We start from the raw sequence: 21308 nt of genomic DNA on the forward strand, positions 1-21308 counted from the left end.
ATCAACTCCCTCACTCACTCTGTGTTGTTCTCTCTTTGACGCTTTGTTATCTACTGTTTTTCAAGCCATACAATACATGCACACCCATTTCCATACGTCGAACTCCAATCCTCATTCATTGACAAAATATTTCACATACACTCGTCATATTCATTTTTCCATGCAAATATCATTCGATTTCACGTCATACTTCCACACATTCTATGTAACCTTCCTTACCACAATCACAACGCTAGAATACTCGACGTCCAGTACCGTTAAGTCACGTCCAATTGTAGACGGTCGAAACAATGTGACGTGTAACAGTAATAAATCTATTCGATACATTTGTTATTTTAGCAAATAAGTTGTTAATATATTTACTTTTTTAAATTAAAATACTTAACAGTACCTGGTTTACAACTACAGGTATGCTATTATCGATCTTTCGTTTAATTACTATTCAAATAAACAACTACTAAGCAATTATTAAATTTAATAATTTTTATACTAGATCTGAAACAATAGAGAGAAAAAGGAACTTTATTTGTATATAAAAAACTAGTGTCTACATATATATTTCATTTTAACCATATCCATCTCTTTAATACTTTAAAGAGATATATTAATAAATTTACAGTGTTACAGTAGAAAACAATATGCAACGTGCTATGCTAAACTGGAACGGTGTGCCTACCCAAGTAATTACGGAAGGTCGTTGGGTAGAAGAAGGCCTTTCGCAGTGTGGCAATAAAGATGTAGTGGTTATCATTCCGGGTAATCCTGGTGTTCCACAATTTTACGAGGGATTTATAAAAACTCTCAAAACGAAACTCCCCAGCGAAACACCAGTTTGGGTGATAGGACATGCAGGACATGTACAACCGCCAAATAATTTACTAAGTACCATGCCAAATGATTCAACGTGGTATCAACATTATAGTTTAATGGCGCAACTCGAACACAAGGTCTCCCTTTTATGTCAGCTTTGATTTTACTTAGAACTATGTATTTACTATGATTCAATTGCAGAAAGAGTTTATAAAAAAATATGTGCCAGAAGACGCAAAGTTACATCTTATTGGTCATTCGATAGGAAGTTGGATGGTTTTAAACATATTGAAAGACAATTTTATTTCTAAAAGAGTAACAAAATGTTACTTATTGTTTCCAACCATAGAACATATGGCCAAAACTCGTAATGGACGCTTTTTCACTAGAGTTGTAAGTTCTTTCAATGTCCTACTATTATGAACTATCATTTTACAGCATCGAACGATTAAAACAGTATGTGCTTTTCTTTCAGGTATCGCGTATTGCATTCATTCTAATCTTTCTTTGTTGGATACTCTCGTGTTTGCCACATTTTATAGTAGTTTTTTTGATCAGTGCTTTTTCATTGCTGTATGGTATACCTGGAAAGTATAACAAAGCGATACAGGAACTTTTAAATCCTCGTAGCTTGAAAAATGTAATTAAAATGGCGGACGAAGAAATGGAAATTGTAAAAGAACGAGACGACGATATACTTTCAAAACATGTCGATAAGTTATGGTTCTATTACGGTAATTGCGACGATTGGACTCCAGCTGTATATTATAAAGATATGATAGCTACGCATCCTCGTATCAATGCAGAATTCTGTAAGCATGGTTATCATCATAGTTTTGTTTTACAATCTGATAAGGAAATCGGTCAAATTGTTGGAGATTTAATTAACAAAAGCATATATCTTGGTAATGCTAAATAGGAGACAATTTCTAGTTATAATTAATTTCTTTTTTGGAAATTAGTAACACTTTCTTAGTGCTTCTATTAACATATTAATTACTAACAAAATTTCAAAACTTCGTGTATACTATAATAAGATTTATTCCCACAATGCAATATCAAATTTGGAGAATTAATAGACTGTATTTATTATTCGTACTAATTATATTGTTTTGATCTTATTACAGAAATTTTAATATTTTTATTTATTAGAATACTAAAAAATATATTTGCAAGTATGAGTGTATAAATTTTCATGTTCATGTACTTATTTTTTTTTAATAAAAATACTTTATCAAGATGAATATAAATATAATCCAATTTTCAATTCATTAATATGACTTATTAAAGTGACTTTACGAATTCGAAATTAACCGCTAAAATCAAACGAAAACATTTGTCCGTTTTTGAAAATGATCGAATAACATGTGATGAACTATAATAATATCGACTAGGACGTAAGAAGAAAAAAAGAAGAAAATTAGTTCCATTTTTGGTTAGTACATAACAATTTTTATTAACTAACGTAGAAATTAATGTATATAGAAATCTGATATTGATCGATACTAGCGAGAATTGACGACTCTGTCATTGATCGTAGCCCTCTAGTGGTAGAATTTATTCGAAAGGTGTCACCACAGTCGCAAGCGACAAACCTGACATCTGTTGAGTCATAGTAGTATTTTACACTTTATTTAACACTACTGGCAGCATTCTATTTCGTGTAAGGTGGAAGTGTTGCATGCTGAATTTGTTTACAGTCTGCATAGTTGTCAAATGTTGCAATTTTTATCAAATTTCCTCAGTTCAATTTTTCTGAAACATTAACTTCGTAATTTAATACTAAAATTCTTTAAAATGTTACGTGCTACTTCTTTGTTACTGCTTATTTATCTTAACACAGGGTTATCCCACGGTGAGTACAATGATTCTGTGATTCAATTTCATATTATTCGGTACTTTTTTTATATTATCGATAGGAATTGTTTCTTCGCTATTAGACGCTCACGGTGACTTTAATTGCTATAGATTTTAAGTATTAAAAATTAAATACATTGCATTCTAATTCTGATTAATGTGCCGCTATTATTCGTGTATCTGAACATCATTTTTCTTTGTTTTCACGTTATGTTAAAATTAGATAATGATAAATATTTTCTAGAAATAATAATATTTATTTAAATCGTTTTTTATTGGAAGATGTTATTAAAAAAAAAAAAGAAGTATATTTGGTTTTCACGTATCATTGATTTTCGTCCGTTTACGATAGGTACGGTTACTCGCAAAATTGAATGGAAATTTATGTTGATAATACAAAATCAATATATATTTTTTCATATATATTTTAACAGATAATTCTTAAAAATATTTTTATATAAAGTGAATTATTTATCTATATTTAATAAAAACAAAAAAGTATAGTTATTTTATCGATATAAAATTGAACATATACATTACTACTTTCGATGTAATAAATATGATACATGTGTGTAGATTAATATTCTGTTGCAATGTCTTTTGAGTTAATAACCGCCTTTAATCTTCATGATAGAAAAGTAATTCATTTTTCTATAAAAGAAATCTTTATTTGTAAAATTATAATTTATCATTTTGAATTTTAATTCTTCTTTGACTGTTACAAACAGTATAATACTCTTGTATCTACAGCAGTACCCATTTTATTATGAAAATTAACACAAAACGTTATTAAGCATTACTTAAAAACTAGAATATATGATGTTATGTATGAAAATTGCCTCACTAAAAATTGTCCACCTACAAAGTGCCGTGATTCCCCCAATAAAAATATGTTTCTTCACTGGTTTTTAATAGTTATACATTGTTAAACCTTGGATTAAATTAATTACAGTATAAATATATAATTCTTCAATTTTTTAAATAAAATGGAAAGTCGAAAAAAGCATATGACTTTACAAAAGCATAAATTAGTCATTTTTCATTATCCCCAAGGTAAATCTCAGAGGGAAATTTCTAAGATATTGAACAAAAGTCGTAATATAATAGAGTACATTATTAAACGATATAATGAAGATAACCGTATCTCAAATAAAACAAAAGAAGCACGAAAAACATCATAAGCGATTAAGACGAATGTTATGTTCTTTGAGAAGTTAAGAAAGATTCCATGGAAAGTGCCCTAAAATTTGCAGGGAATGTTGAGAAATATAAAATAAAAGAGTCCATCCTGAAAATATTAGGAGAATTTTACAAAAAAATAATATCTATGACCGGATAGTCGGCAAGTAGTTATTTTGTTAGCGTGAAAAATAAAACAAAAAAATTGGAATTTGCTAGGCAATATATAAGCAAAGATTTTTCTTCTTGGAAAAGCGTGCTTTCGACCGACGAAAGCAAATTCGCGGCCCACGATTCCGATGGAAAAGTAAAATTAGAAATTTTAAATTAACGTTCAAGCATGTCGAAGGTGCCATTATGGATTGGGGATGTGTAGCAGTATCAGGAGTTTATATTTAATAAAGATTCTACTCATTCTGTACAGACTTTTTAATAAAGTAAAACATTTGTTCCGTTAATAATAAATGACAAACAACAAAGAATAAGAAACGGCGAACGAGCGATCTTTTTCCGATTAATGAATTAATTTTGATTCAAAGAACAGTTTATTCGGATAAACAGTTCGTTAGAAAATATTTTATACAAACAATTTGATCAATTCTATACTGTATGTACTCGTCATCTGTTATTCGTATGTATAATAAATTCAAGTTATGAATAATAGTGATATGTAAAATACTGGTAATACTTGAACTACCAAAGATAGTTCGAATCGAAATAGTTGCTGAATCATACTTGGATCACTTCAAATGCAAAGCACATCTTAACACTGAACATTTCTCACTTAACACTTCGACCCTCACATATAAATGATTACATTGTTTCAACCACTGTCACTGTCTATTCGACTCGTTTTATGTTTATTTAAGTTTAGGAATTCTAGCACTTTCGTCTGGTGCACCACTTTTAGAAACTATTTTAATAATATACTCTTATACGTGTTTGATAAAATTTTCAATTCAAACAATTTTTAAATATTCTAAATATTCTTCAGAGAAAATGTCTTGGAAGGACAAGGCGGTACACTGATCGTTAAAAAACTTGTTCATACCACACAAATGTATTATAAAGACGTTGTCAATCAGCTATCTCATCCAACCACATTCTACTAAAAACTGAAAGACGCCAACGTATCTGCATTAGTATAGATAAGTTTCCTATTTTGTGGCTACGCAAGACGTCTCGGAATTATTTTTGTATTTATAAAATGTTAAATGTAAAAAATTCGGATCGACGAATAGTTTTGCGCGACAATTCTGCTAAGTATCAAAGTGTTACGACTATCCATCAGAGATGGGCAAAATTTGTACACAGATAAAAGTCTCGAATAACGAATAAAAGATAAACAACTTTTTCTTCGGTGGTCGTTGAAGAAAAGTGTGAATTATATAATGAAATATTTCACAATAAGCATATAAAATCTAAATTTCGAAATCTTTTATTCGAATAAAATTTTGCCCAACTCTGTTATGCGTCAGCTAACCGTTAATTGAAACATTATTCAAAGGTGAATACAAAACAGTGTTCCTTCGTTAAGAGCAAGTGGCTCGAATGGTGAAGAGAGAGAGAGAGAGAGAGAGAGAGAGAGAGATCGATCTACCTTCATATAAAACCGATTGAAGGATATTTTAATGAATGGTTACATGAATCCAGCTTAAACTATCATGAACATTAAAGACATGAAAGAAAAAATTACGATCTCCATTACTCCAATTTTTGAAGATGTTAACACTTTGTTGCCATGTAAAAAATATTGAGCAATAACACGAAGGATGTAAGTGGTTCAAAGACTGCATTCACTTGTAATCCGTACAAAGATGATTCTTTTTAACTGGCCCCAGTCTTGTATCGGACTTCTTCCCTTCTTTCTTTCTTTCTTTCTTTCTTGTCTCATTTTTTTAATAGTCGTACATTCGGGGTTTGAATAAAATAACATTACAGTGTACATAGAGATAGTTATTTTCAACAAACGTTTGTATTCTATCGATAAATATAATAATCGTACGAATCAATTCAGAAACAGAGAGGCTAGATTTCAAGGTTCCTTATTCAAAGGAGATAACACTCGTAACATGTACATACGCATGCACTTACACAAAACTGCAAAAGATCTCATATTGCAAGATAAATTAATCGCTTCTTAGAAAGTTAATCGATTGCGAATAGCCTAATACTTTCAACTGCTACCACAATGTGATTCTTGTGAAACTAACTTCAGTTTCCAATTCAAAACTCAAACAGTATCAATTCCAAACACTTTGATGCACAATAGTCTTTTCTCTGGAACAAATCTCGAGAATTTGATACAAACAAAAGCGCAAAAATCTCAACCGAAACGGGAAGTTATAGGAGGACCAGAGAGATTCTTCTTTTTCCAAAAGAAAGACGTCGGTCTATCATTGTCGCGAATATAATCTAGGATTGTATACGGATAATTGTTTCACACGAAGTTAAATGATTAAAACAGTACATACAGTACGATGGAGTTCACTTCGAGTTCCAATTTTGTAATATTTATTTTTCTTTTCATAATTCCATAAAATTTGTGTTACTTTGTTTCCGATTAAAAATGAATAACTCTTACAATTAAATTTAACGAAAGAAATGCAACTACGTATATTTATTAAGTACATGGTGATTTATATACATTTTTCACCAAAGTCTATTGCAATTAATTGTATGTAAAAATGTACATGGTGGAGCCAATACGATGTTATGCAGCGGGAGTCCGAGGAAAGTTTTGAAATATCAGAGCGCTTAAAAAATTTTAGCGTGTATTAAAAAATTTGAAATATTTCGCAAAGTATTAATTTTTCAAAAACATCTCCCATTACTTATAGAGTAATAAAGGAAAAGAGAATAACGAGAAGACCATTTATGGATAGCATCGATTTCTACGAAAAAGGGGTGTATCGTTCGTTAAAAAAAAAATTGTACTGCACGTTTTAGATGCAACGTTGCGCTTATAAAAAAAAAGGGAGATCATAGGAAGTTAGATCCGTGTTATATCATTCAATTTTTTTCTATCTGCAACCATAACGCTACAACGCTGCGACTCAGACCACGCTACAACGCCCTCGCGCCTCTGAACAATTCGCTGCACTAACGATTAACAACTCTGAACGATTATAGTGAGAAGAGAATGAATTGACCAGTTCAGTGCTACCAAGCGGTTATACTCACCATACTGTTTTGTTACCCGATTGCATTGTTTCCTGTCTATTCTGGCAGAATTGTAGACACGCGCTTCTCTATCTCGTAAACAGAGCTGAAAGCTGACACGGCGCAGAAACAAAATGATTTAGAATGATTCAAGATCAGAAAAATGATCTTGAGTGATTAAGCGAGCTCCAGAGATGATAATAGAAATTGATTAGATTTTTGTTTCATTATGATTTGCAAACTTTTTCCCTTGAAGAAATTATAATCAGGTCAAAGAAAAAAATCATTTTTAACGATAAAATCAAGAGAGATTTAAACGAGAAAGGACTATCATGGATCAGAGTGTTTGGTATTGATATTTATTGTGTTTTTAATTGAAAATTGAAGTTAGTTTCACAAGAATCACACTGTGGTAGCAGATGAAAGTGATAGACTATTCGGAAATTAGATAAGAAGTTTAAACTGTTTTTGAATTCATTCATACCACTATTATATTTATCGATAGAATGCAAACGTTTGTTGAAAATAATTATTTCTATAAAATGCAATAGTATCGTAATCCGATCGAACAATATTTGTTTTACTGGTAGTTCGCAGTACAAAATGAATCATTGGTTTAGAAACTTGAATACGAGTACACGATAATTTGAAGTAAAACTTTATAAATTATCAATTGATTGCAAACCTTTCGTGCGATACGGAGGCACAAAAATCCAGGAGCAGAGTGTATTTTATCTAGATATTAAATAATGCTTTATCTAGAGCAACTTTTATTCGTGAGTTGAGATAAAACTTTTATTTAGGTAAAAAATCATGCAATGTTTCAAACTCTATGCTCGAGATACTGAGATAATAGAAGCAATATCAAAGAATAGAAATTCTCGTTTGTGAAACTTATTATTTGATCGTGTCGGCCTTTTCGGCCCAATTGTGGTGTTTTACATCGTTGTTCGTTCAGTATAGTTCAAGAGTTTGCTACACTCAGTCTCCATGGTCGTAATACAGGAACGATAGTGGATGTCGCGTTAGATGTTCAAATACCATGCAAAATAACACACCGTATGTGAGGAAAAGTAATACTACTGAGACAAGGTATTCACCCGTAGACAAGGCTGATTTAATTCAAATACTCTGGCAAGCGAGAGTACAGTTGCATTCGATGAATCTGTGCTACACAAGTGTCTTTTGCGATATGGTTGTACTATCATTCGTTGAATGCGTCAATGTCCTGCAGTACAAAAGTAACATTCAGGCGATAAACGAAAGAAATTCCTTTTTCAGTCCAATTTAGTTTACTTTATACAAAAATAAACGCATATCGATGGCTTTAAGTAAAGCCATAGAAATAGAGCTGTTTTTAGATAAAAATAGAGAATATTCGAGTTACTCGATTCTTCGAACTGTTTATCTTGTTCAAACCGAGTATAATCGGTTCGTTTATTCCGAGCTGAACCACACTCCTGCAAAGATACCCTTAACATTGTTTTTTTTTTTTCCCAATTCTATTAGAATTTATACTTTTTTTTTATTAAAAAAATGTCTGTAACAATTTTATAGAAAGAAAAAATGTTATTGTTACGAACCTCTAAAAATTCAAAGTTTTATACTCGTAGTAAAAGCATATTTATTTAAAAAACGGATTAATAACGTAACTTTTTCTTATACAATTTTTTTGATTGTACTTAAGAAAAGCACCAGTGGTCTACCGGCATTCGGAAATTTTAAAAAGGCGATGGATGGAGAATGGATTCAAAATATAAAATTTTGGTCTCCAGTGTGTAATGGTTTATGAAATATTAATAAAAAGTATTTAACATTGTACATTGAAATCTCACCTATACAGACGTTACTACTGCGACTGTTTTTCGATGTAGTAGCGTTCGCAGCCGCTGTCGAATAACCAATGACGTAATAGCGATATCGGTCTCAATACCTATAGAGTGTCCCATTTAAATTTAACTCGCATATTTTTAGGTTGTATTATGTTTTAATTTTTATGACCGAAAAATATTGAATTACATGTACTGTACTTACCGTAATTCTGAATAAGACAGTACTATAATATTTCGAGCAACGGATACGGAGGTATGTAATACACCATTGGAAAGTTTATGAGTAGCGAAATCTAACGAGAGAGGTCGTGGTTATCGCAAATTTCTTAGTCTGAAAATATAGGTAAAATTATCGTATATGCATCCAACATCCACCCGTTTGTACACCAGCCAGTAGCGATCGTGTACTCGATATTCCAAATAAGTAAGCCAATTTTAAGTGAGACACCCTTTAGATAATGAGACCGATACCTCTATTGCGTCATTGGTTACTCGACAGTCGGTGACAACCACTATTGCATAGCCAATCTCCAATCTGCAGCAGTGCTGGAGATTGGACACTACTATTGCATTAGTAGTGTCCATATAGGGAAATCTCAATACGTAATACCGACAGTTTTCATTAATATCTTGGGAACTATTAAATATTCGAAGCAAAAATTTTATATTTTTAGTCTATTCTCCCTCCACTCCGCACTTGTCCTTAAATATTGTGACAATCAGCCTTTGGTGCTTTTTAGAGTAATACACAAAAAACTATAATTTTTCAAAATTAAATATTGCGACAAGTAGCCACTGTTGCTTTTCAGAAGAATATCCCAAGAAACTAATATTTTTAAAAATTATATTAGTATTTTGTTGCCTGCAGATGTCTTGGTATTGATTCGACTAATTTGTTAAAATTCGAATATTTTCGCGTTGTCTTTATTTTTTATATTGTAATTTTTTAATTAAATTTTTAATTCTCTCCATAAAGAGTTTTCGATCATTTAGGGACATTATAAAGCAACGATAACAACACGCGAGGTGTATTTGGAATCATTGTCTTGTTGGGCATGATATACCGATGGAATTTGAAATTTTTCAATCGAAGGTTTTAAATTTCGTTTTAAAATGGTCAAGTATTTTATCTTGTTTATTGTTTTCTCTGCAAATTTAATATTCCCCGTTTCATCTGCCGTCATGCAACCCCGTGTTATAATTGATTCTCCGCCGTGTTTAAAATTTGATCGTATATGATTTCTTTACTGTACGCGCGGAATAAATTAATTTTAGTTTCATCGGGGAAATTTGTATCTTTTCAAAAACTTTCTGAACAATTTACTTATTGTTTGATAAACTCTAAACGCTTTAATCTATTTATTTTGGAAATATAAGGCTTTTTTTTAGCTATTCGAACCTGGTACTCTTTTCTATGGAAAACTCGATGAATTGTTTCCCTCGAGTTAGGTTTACCAAGTCTTGAAGAAACATTAACTGTTAATTTTAGCACTTAATAGTAGATTTGATTTTAATTTGTCGCACTGCATACACATATATTTCGTCATATTCGGAAAGAATTGTTTTTCTCCTTCGATCGCTCTTATTTTGTAGTATACCTTCGTATGTAAATTTATTTATTATTTTATATGCGATAGAGTGAATTCTATTAACTATACTACCGATTTCCTATAAAACTTTCCTTTATAATATAAATTTACAATGATTTGTCGAAGAAAAATATATTTCCTTTCTTTCCGGAACTATTGTTAAAATAACAAATACAAATCAAAACAATGTACGTTATGTACGTCCTACTGTGTAGTGCAGTAATTCCTCTGTAATAAAATCGAAAAATATATAACAATATACAATTTTAAGAGATTCCCATTCTGTATGCTCAATTTTAATTGACAAAATGATTGCTTGTTGTTTGGAAACATTAATAAAAATAACAAAAATAGCTTATTTTTGTTACTATTTGTTTTCAGCAATCGAATTTAAACATTAGAACATTAAAGTTAAATATTTGCATTTACTAATTATTGCAATTTTTTGCTACTTCTTATGCAATATAGATTTAATGCAAGTGTACGCTCAATTTTGCGACTAGCTGTACATTAAGCAGGGATGCGTTTTGTATTCGTACGAAACGAATCAGGAAGTATTCGATGAAAAACTTTTGTTTTTATTACATCTTTTAAAAGCGATAATGTTTTAAAACAAAGTGACTCTTATTTTCAGGAATGGAATGTTCATTCGGCGAGAAGAGTTTGTGGAATCATTTGATAAGTAATTCGTGCCCAGGACTCTTGGATCCTCCTAGCAAATCTTTCTGTTGTCTTGATGTTGAGAATAATAAAAGCTATTGTTGCGAAGGACACACATTTGCTCTTATGACGACATGGTAATACTTTTATTAGTTATTATTTTATCGGGTATTCGATCCTTATAAATGAAACAACTTTAATTATATTGCGTCCTTTTTTTTTCAATGAGAGCGAAAAAAACTATTATTAATAGTTTTTAACATTTCATGTTTACAAATACGTACACAATATTGATTTCGATGAAATTGAAATTTGTTAGAAAACTCAACACTCTGAACAACTATACATATAACCGCAAAAATTCCTTTGGTACTATGACTTTAAATTTTGTCGATACCTACACGCGTTCGTGGTAGCTTGTACGTAAACGTAGGACCGCCACTTGTTTACAGTTTCTGTAAACACATTGTGGCGTCGACAACTAACAAGGGGGACGCTAAAGTGTGAAAATCGCTTTTGAAACCACAGTAAATGGAAGTTGTAGTATATAACTCGCGTTACAAAACTCTAATAGAGTTCTTTAAAGTGGCCCCCGTTTTGAGTCAAAGTTTAAAATTTTTGTGCTCTTAATACTATGACTAGATAAGTGATGTTCTTAACCAGATCGTGTAACAGATTTCAACTGATACAGATACTGATAAAGCAAATTCAAGTAAACGAGGTAGGTCGCAAGGTATTAATTGTAATCAAATTATTTAAAATATATTAATTCCTTTCGAAACTTATTACTAATATTACTATTGGTGTACGTGTTTTAATTCCATTTTTGTTCTTTTATTTTAAAAAATGTCTGTTTACATGTTCTAAAGCATATATAAGAAATATATCACACATGTATACTTTTTTGGATTTATATATTTAACGAAATGTAAATTTTTTTGTTTATATTTTATTACATAGGAAATTATAATCCGTACTTGACGTTACGTATTGTATTTGTTTATGAATATTTGTCTTGAATCGTTTTTTTTTCCCCTTTATTTTGCTATCTTTTTTGGTTTTTTTCATCATACATAACATATTGTCGTTAATAAAATACATACATGTACACTGTACATTCACCTCCTAATATTTATTTTTAAGCATTAAATATAAACAAATGTGAATTGTTACATAAAAACGAAGTTCATATTTAATATTAAAATTGTTTTATTTATGGATTCTTCGTACATTATTTCGTTATTAAATAAAATAATTTAACTGGCACTTGTTAGTTGCTCTGCGATGTGTTTATAGAAACTGTAGGCAAACAATTCGGAAATTAAGACCGGACGGTAGTTATGTGTATAGGAAAAAGTTGATCAGAGGGAGTTTACAGCATATATTTAAATTTTATCGAAGTAATTAAATATTTATTTTCCTCGAAAGAATTAAAATTGCTCTGACTTTTTAATATCATTTAAATGATAAACGAAACTACATCATTTTTTCTACTTGATGCTGTAAAAAACATAAAAACCAACCCAATGATAACACAATTATAGTTAAAAATGAGATGTGTAATTAATTACTATACAATTTCATTCTTAAAAATATTGATTCTCGTTTGATTCTTTTATCGATCGAATGTTGTATCTTGTTCTCTTTACTTCTTTGCTGCGTAATATAAACTGTGTTCAAACCAGTTTTAGTATTTGAATAGTTATTAAATTTCTTATCAATGACATTTAGCACCAATTCATAACACACTATCATTATAGTTCATATTGAAATCTATATAATTAACAATACGCAATATCTGTTAAGCCAAAATAGGATATTTTTATTGCTTTAATTTACGTAAAGCATTGTATAAAAATGAATTAGCAGAGAGTTATGATAAATGTATACGAGTATTCCATGTTTAGTTAAGTAATAAACCTTGCTATGTATTTGTTTTTTTTAACACTTTTGGTATTGTAGGCACTTATAAGCAAAGTTATAAAAAATGTATAATTATGTAAATGTAATTGTCCTAGCAATTATTTAGCATAAATATTTGTCTTTATTGTATTCGAAAGCAAGGAAAAGTTTTGGTAGTGTATCGCTATAATTTTGTTCATATTCATGTCATTGTATTGCAGGGTTCTTGTCGCAGTGATTTTCGTGGTTGTTACAATAATTTCATTGGTAATATTTTGTATATCGTGTTTATGCTGTATTTTCTATCGGCGACATCGCATACGCCATCAGGGCATAATTTATGGACGTAAGTATCTCTTCATACAAAATTAAAATTTCGACAATATTATGTCACATCATTGAACGAACGTTCTAACGAATATTATAAATTTGATTTAACACTTTACTTTCGGGATATAAAAATCAGTCCACAAATTTACACTGAAATAGTTTTTACATCAAATTACGTATTAAATATATTTTACGTCGATTACTTTTATGTTATTGGATCAGTTGTTACGCTATTCAAATTAAATTTTATATATCGTAAAAACATTACTCTATTACATTATTAATTAGTATTATTCTATTACATTATTAACTCCCTTTTTCATTTATAATCTCTTAATATCATTTATCTGTCTATCCTACTTTGTATATTTTTTAAATTCTGTTTTCTTACTTTTTCAAGTTTACATTTAATAGTAGTTGTTTATAGAGACAATGTAGTGACAATATGCTTAGTACGAATTCAATGTCAATTTGAATGTTGCACTAGCAAAAAAAGATTTGAAAAAGAAGAAAAAGGCGTATACATTCAGGCCCATTTTCAGCACAAAATCGACTTTTCTCAAATTTTGTAAAATGAAAGAGCGCTGTCGTAGAACCAAATCGTTAGAAAAAAAGAGAAAAACATGTCAATGCCAGTAGCCTTCACATTTAACGTTTTGAACGAAACTCGCATTAAAAAATGTAGAAAAATATACAAAGTAATAATTGGAGTATATATATATATATATATATATAAATATTCATAATTAGAACTTTCTTGTATATTACTTTTTTCTGAAATTTTTGGGATTCTGAAAATTACAGAATCATTAGAAAGTTAAAAAATGATGTAGGTTTATATTAGAGTCGGTATTGTTTAAAGAAGCTTTATCATTCTGCACAATTTTAGAACGGTTGGTTTGAATCCGAAAATATAGTAGCCCCGAATGCATAGCCCTCTTTAATTCGATAAAAGAAATATAATTGATAATGTTCTGATTACATGTGGAAAACGCTAGCCAATTTGACTGTATAATTTTTTGTAGGACCACCTATGGCCTGATTCCATTTCAACATACCTTCCAGTCTTCTGACCTTGTTTTACACATAATGTTCCTGTGACTATATCTTAAAGTACATGTATTTTTCAAACATTAATTCGTGTCTCGCTTTCTATACATACATTGTTGCATGAAAAGTTGTGGCTTCCAATTTGATTGTTACAATTTTAACATAAATGTACATGCAGACAGCGTGCTCTAATTTTTTGTTATCATAAATATCTTCGCTATTTTAAATAACACGAAGAAATGTTTTTATAAAAGTAGTGTGCGGAGGTCAATTGTTTATAACAGAATTCCAAGGAATAATAAATCTCAAGAATAAAAGTATCTACTAAAGCAAATGATTAGTTTATGGGTAAGCGAAGGGGTGAAAAACATTCCATATTAGTTTCTTTTTATATACTAAAAGTGTATTTATTATTTTTTTATTTGGATTTTATTTTTTCTTTTCTAATTTGAATGTACAAAAATTATATTTATAATATAAACTATTAAGAAAAACAAAACAGATAAGTTTGACACGCGAATTCGCATCAATATAATTAATAAAAAAACAAAAATAATGTTTTTAATATTTTCTGTTAGCCAGCTAAGAATTGACGATTTTGAGTATAAACATATATACATACTGTATATACATATACAAATTCATGTATATACAGTGGCGGCCACATACTTACAAATAGTTAGCAAAATGAAGTTTTATTTGTTCTGTACTTATACAGTAAACAGATATAAAAAAATCAATTGTAGTTTTTATAAGTTAACAATATACATAACAAAATAGAAAAATATAATAGTTTTCATTAATTTACTATAATTAAAAAAATTTTTGTATTTTTGTATTCAAATTTGTATTAAAAAGTGTCAAATTTTCTGCGAACACATACCTAAATACTTATATACATATCGAAATGTTTATATTTCCACAAATTTCTTTGACTTATAATATTTCAATATTTCGTAGATAGACCCTTATTTTTAAGCGATATATTTTCGTGACATACGTAGATACGATAAGTCGAGTACATCTATGTACAGCAAGTATTAAATTTCATGCTTCTCTTGTGTAGTGCGAGTATAATTCTTCAATATTTATTGGCTTTTATTATTTTACATATTTGTCGACATCAATTCATAACATCTTTATTGGATCGAAATCTGAAGATTGTGCTGACCATTTCACATTTCATTACGTGAATACTATCATTTAAAAATGTCTTAACAACGCATATAGTATCTTTTTGATTATTATCTGCTCGATAGATTCATTCTTTCGATATATATTTTTCTGCAACTTCATTGTCATCGAACTCCATACGAGTATCGACTCACCTCTTACAGTCAAGATATTTTTCTATACAATTCTTTTAATATTCTTCGCGTATCAGATGTCACATATACACTTTTTCGTCAAATTCTAATCGATTAAATTTATCCATCGCTAAAAATTACTCTGGACCATTGTTGGGAAGTCCAGTTTAAACGATCCTGGTTCGAGTCCTTTTTTTTTTTTTTTTTTTTTTTATACAAACCAATGAATCTTACAATCAATTCTTGGCTTGGTTTTTCGAGCTCTCGTTTCACGAGAAACATTATCTGCTGTTCCATGACGTTTCTTAACGTATCCTAATTACAAGACATAATAGAGATTCCGATTTCTGTAGAAATCTTTCGATATAACATTTCATTCTTGCAAAGCTGCTGCACTTGTTACCGTTGTTCCAATACGATATTTATTTTTTTACACGTCACATTACTATTGTAATACACCTAACAATATTGTTCAATAGATAGCGATATACATTGTTTATAGTGCAAGCATTTCGACTTGAGTGCGTATAACCGCAATGTACAAAATTGTATGTACAAACTAATTCATTTCTCGGAATAAGTGAAATCCTATTATCTATATACACATTAGGGCCTAAACTTCTTTAAAATAAATCATCTGTATATGAAAATAGAAAAGTTCTATCGTTTTATCAGAGTACCTCTAAAAATAGGACAGTTGACTTCCATTTTCAAACATATTTTTGTATACATTTTTACATGCATACGCGTGTATTTAAACTATTCTAACGATAATATTTGCGATTCGCTATTTTCATTTAGAAACTTACTAATTATGTAGCACAAAACGCCTATGGACATTTTATAGGAATGTAAATTTAAGATATACGATAATTAACGTTAACATCTAGATAAGTGCTTCCTATTGTAACGTTTGCGTAATAAATAATTTCTTGATGTTTCAATACGAGCAAACATTTTTTCTCCCATTACTGCGCGATAAGAACAATACCGTATTTTACGGTTAACATTATTATTAGCACACATCGTGCCGGTCACGTAAAAATAAAACAGTACGTTACCCTATAATGCAAAATGATCCCCTATTCCGTGAACCTTCCTTTGCAACGTGTCTATACTTGCGTGTAACTGGTACAAAGTTTTTTTTCCTCCCCTTTTTTTTTAGCAAATTTGATCAGTGATACTTCGAGGCGCTAGGAAAATGTTACACGATATTGGACATACTCGCGATCGTTGCATACTTCGGAATATAAACACACTTTGTGGACAATGTTTCGAAAGATTGGTCGATATTTGTTGTTATTGGACGATGTTTCGTCTTATTATAACGTTAGGAATATTTACAATTACATTGAAACATCTTGTTTTCTTTCGATAATTTCACGATTATTCGTTTACTGATTCTAATGATGAAAATTTATAAATCTATATTGTTAAGTGCACTTTATAGGAATATTTGTTCCAGGCGCAGAAATACCTAGTGTCGTACAAATAACTCAAACACCCGCGAATTTTCCACTTCCGATTCAGTACGTTCCAAATCCTACAGTGTAACAGGTAATTATTATACGTGTTCGAGATTGTTGTCAAATTGCACAAAATCATTGTATTAATGTTTTATTATCCGTTCTTTTCAAGTAGGAACATTGATTAAACGTTAGATAATGTTTTACATAATTTTTTGTTTTTTTGCTTCGTTTTTTCAATTTTCTTTACATCGAAGATCGGTTCGTTATCGATACAAAGGATTATACTTAAATCGGGTGAATAGATGGACCACCGTAAAAGAAATATTTTTTAACAGACAGATATTATTGTATTCTTCCGGCGGCACGAAACTCTACATTGTCTTGTTGAAATTTATACTATATCAATTGCGAGGCGTATGCATGTTTTTTTTAGTTATTCAGCTGTTTTACTTTATTGTCGCTGATCATCCAATTGGATAGAAACTTTACCATAGTAGTTAATTCCTGCTTATATTATTACGCAACAGCTTTTCATTTGGTTATAACTTAATATTAGTGTTTCTGCCTTTAAATTATGAAAGTATTAATTCCGACATTAATTCGAACTCCGGGCCAACGGTGATCGACACTCCTTACGATAAGCGATTAAAGATATCCACGAGTTAAATCGTTGTCCTTTAATACGCTTGTTTTGCTTTAAATCGCGCCATGTATTTTAAACAGTTTCTTATATCCTCTAATACTGTGGAAATTTGTCTGACATTATATGCCTTTAAAATTAGAAGCAGCATGTAAAATGAGACGGCTTTCGCGTTCTGTTAATGCCTTGCAATCGTTCAAAAGTCATCTTTTCTCACATTTGTCGATACTTTAAACGATTATTGTCAATTCTGTTGATTCACTTTCCACTTTTCGTAATAGAATACTTATCTAATTAAAAAAATAAGATTCGGTTCGATTTTACCTCGATTCATTAATTTCGTTCGAGCATATTATCATTTTGTCTCGACAAATTCAGTTACTATTTACATTTGGTCTTTACCAATGACCTTTAACGTGTTATTTTTAAAAATGAAAGCATAGTACGGAGAAGGTACTGTACTGTACATCTTCTCTCAACCTTATGGATCGCATAAGAATACAAGATGTGCTATAATCTTGTCCTGTATTGTATAAATACGTAATTTATTAATCGGAACTTATTTGCGTAAAGAAATGCTGAGAAAATTTTGCGACGTTCGATGAATTCTTCGATTTAAAAGTACATATAGTACAAAAAATGTTACTCGCGAAATAAAAATATCTCTTTTTATTTAATCTCGCTATAATATCGATTTCAACATTGAGTTATTTAAATGTCCTTTATGTATGCATTATTATAGGTATTGAGCGAGAAGTAATTAAATAAATTAATAATTCACTTTTGTCGATATTTTGGTGCAGTCTGAGTATCAGTCGTGCGTGTATAATATTCGTATTATTAATAAGTAATTATATGTATTAGATTCAAACAATTGTAATAAAATCTACCTCTTTCAGGAAAATCGCAACCAGTTCTATACACAAACGAAGTTTATATGAAGCAAACACCGTACAATCCACATTACTATGTTTAGTTTGACGAGGCAACAATAATGTTAAGCAATGCCATTGTTTGAGAAAGTTTTATTGTGATTGTATATCCCTCGAACGGTATCTGGAATTTAAATTTTACAATTGTAAAATAGGCCGTTAAGAATAAAAAGTCCTTTCGTTAATGACGTGTTTCAGTGCTGCATACTTTCCTATATACATATAAAACCAACTGTTTGTAAACACAAACGATCTTTCTACCAGGTACACGCTTTGTTTATGTTTATTTCGTCGTTTGTTTTCTTTCCAGTTAGAGAGCATACTGTGAGCATCGATGAAAGATGAAACATGGGATAAATAGAACGTGTCCATAAGCAATGTAAACACATCCGTGACACTTGAAATATACAATCCGTTGTACGTGTAAGCACGTCCATAGTACCGAAAGAATTAAGATATCACAAATAAGGAGCAAACCTTGTTCGGATTATATTATCCAAATCCTATTAAGAACGCACACCACGGAAGTAGGGTACCTTTTCGTACAGAACACGTGCGTGGATTCTACCTTGATTCTTTCTACGTGAAGTATAATGCAGAATTTGGATAACACGAACGATCGATTAGTACTGCTATTGGTGAGTTTATTGTTCGAGATAACAAATACAGTGATGCTGATGTATAGGATAATTCTTGAAGAGGAATCAATCGGTCTGCCAGAAGAAACCGAGAAAGGGATAGAAAATCTGCCGATTCAGTGTATTCCTTACCGCTGACTTGAAGTCTCGTGGTTGGAATGCGAGAAAAGTGGAAGGGGTACATCTACTCTCACGTACACATTTAATTCTAGTCCGCTATTCGTCGCGGCGGTTACAGACACATGTGGACTGAGTGACGAAGGAAGTAGCCAGATAGAGAGAGATAATGAAAAACACGCGGCAGCTAGAACCCCATTGGCGTAATTTTAACATATTACTATTATACACATTAGTTATATCTAATAGAGGACAACAATTTTTGCTAGTTTTTTACGATATGCTAGGAAAGCATATAAGGTTATATAATTAGTAGTAGAAACAAATAAAATTCTTTTCAGGGACAAAAATAATTTAATAAAAATATAATTTAGAAATAAATAAAAATTAATTTTTAATTCATTTAAAAAAAAGTTATATATACAGTGTGTCACACAACTGTCGCCACGATGTTTCAGGTGCTTCCAATAGTCTGATGAAAAAATGTTTCGGACAAAAGTTAATCAGTTTCTGATCGGCTACAAATTTAAATATAGAAAATGACAAAATATTTTTATTTAAAACAAATTAAGGTCATCTTCATGTTTTTAAATGGCATTGCATACCTTTTACTTCATATTATTATAATTTGTCTTAAGACGAATTCAACAACCTGATATACCATGACCATCGGGTGACCTTGACTTCAGAAATTTAGATTTATAGTCTCCAAGCTTTGTATTGATATACATAGTGAAATAGGGACACAATTAAAATCTAATGCCGTCCCGCGAGACTTCAAATCAGCGAAAGACGATAGGTAAAGTTGCCGCATACTGTTACAAAGGATGACATCTAGATATCTACAGTGACGCGTAAGAATTTTCAGTTGGATGATTTTTTTCATTTTTCTTACAAGTGACGCATTTTTGCATCAAATTTGAAATTAAAAGAATTTCATAAAATGATGTATAGTCAATTAAATTGTTTGAATAAAATGTTTGCTAATGTGAATAACTGCAATATTTATTTATATCGTATATAATTAATGCAACATTGTCTGGAAAAATATGGCAAAATAAAATCAACGTTATTCATTTCTATGTGTCTGTTTTAAAAATTACCGAATTGGAATGTGGAACAGTTTCCAATTAGTTTCGATTATAAGTTTATACAAGGTTGATAATATTTATTTTCGGATAAATCTATGCAGTACTATTACACTTAATTGGTATTAAAACGACAAAATGAAATATTTCGAAATATACCATTTCAGGTTCGCAAAAATAAATTCAGGTTCACAATAAATTTCTTAATGGCTCGAAATACTTGGCGTGAAATTGTTTTTGCACTATCGATCGATTCTTCGATCGAAGAATCAGTAAATGATATAAGAAATAAATATTGTGCCGGACATAGTACAGAAAATTGCACACAAAATGTATAGAAACGTCAAAAAGAATTAATTAAATCACGTGCTAATCCAAAGGTAACACCTGTGGATATTATCAATGAATTAAAAGAACAAAATATCGCTAATGTTACTCGTTTTACAGTAACAAGGAGATTACGCTCGCTTTAAAAGAAATACACACGTGCAATCTTTAATTTCTCAGTAACGCATACAATCAGTTTGTAATGAATAATACGGCAGGATTACGAGCTCGGAATATGCAGATCACTGAAAAAGTCACAGCCCTGTAAGTGTGCGTGCAATAAAAAATAAAAGCTGTTGTATACCAAGAACGAAATTATAGCACACTATCTACGCGTTTATAAACTGTTCAATATTTCGTAAAATTTCAAGCGACCAAAACTATGAGAATTATATATATATAAAATTGTTTACATAATT

At 30.4% G+C, this 21308-nt stretch overlaps 2 protein-coding genes across 12 annotated transcripts; both read left to right on the forward strand.

Moving 5' to 3' along the window:
- Window positions 1-43: 43 nt before the first annotated feature.
- Sturkopf (lipid droplet associated hydrolase sturkopf) lies at window positions 44-1954 on the forward strand. 4 transcript variants are annotated; one of them, XM_076314414.1, is made up of 5 exons: window positions 45-408; window positions 620-947; window positions 1012-1203; window positions 1286-1622; window positions 1938-1954. In XM_076314414.1, coding segments are annotated over exons 2-5 (840 nt in total). In that variant the 5' UTR covers window positions 45-408; window positions 620-638; the 3' UTR covers window positions 1940-1954. The 4 variants fall into 4 exon arrangements, with proteins under 4 accessions (XP_076170527.1, XP_076170528.1, XP_076170529.1 ...); XM_076314412.1 differs by lacking the exon at window positions 1938-1954 and having other exon boundaries at window positions 44-408; window positions 628-947; window positions 1286-1895; XM_076314413.1 differs by lacking the exon at window positions 1938-1954 and having other exon boundaries at window positions 44-408; window positions 631-947; window positions 1286-1895.
- Window positions 1955-2382: 428 nt separating this feature from the next.
- On the forward strand, window positions 2383-20445 carry LOC143148250 (uncharacterized). Of its 8 annotated transcripts, XR_012992438.1 has the most exons (6): window positions 2384-2665; window positions 11064-11226; window positions 13213-13337; window positions 17144-17207; window positions 18687-18839; window positions 19030-20445. XR_012992438.1 is itself a non-coding variant. In XM_076314416.1 (5 exons), exons 1-5 carry the CDS (start codon window positions 2608-2610, stop codon window positions 18766-18768), a joined length of 486 nt encoding a protein of 161 aa, XP_076170531.1. In that variant the 5' UTR covers window positions 2383-2607; the 3' UTR covers window positions 18769-18904. The 8 variants fall into 8 exon arrangements, 6 of the variants coding, with proteins under 6 accessions (XP_076170531.1, XP_076170530.1, XP_076170533.1 ...); XM_076314416.1 differs by lacking the exon at window positions 19030-20445 and having other exon boundaries at window positions 2383-2665; window positions 17150-17207; window positions 18687-18904; XM_076314415.1 differs by lacking the exon at window positions 19030-20445 and having other exon boundaries at window positions 2386-2665; window positions 18687-18904.
- Window positions 20446-21308: the final 863 nt, after the last annotated feature.

Source organism: Ptiloglossa arizonensis, chromosome 6 (genome assembly GCF_051014685.1).
Source record: "Ptiloglossa arizonensis isolate GNS036 chromosome 6, iyPtiAriz1_principal, whole genome shotgun sequence".
In the NCBI taxonomy this organism is placed as follows: domain Eukaryota; kingdom Metazoa; phylum Arthropoda; class Insecta; order Hymenoptera; family Colletidae; genus Ptiloglossa; species Ptiloglossa arizonensis.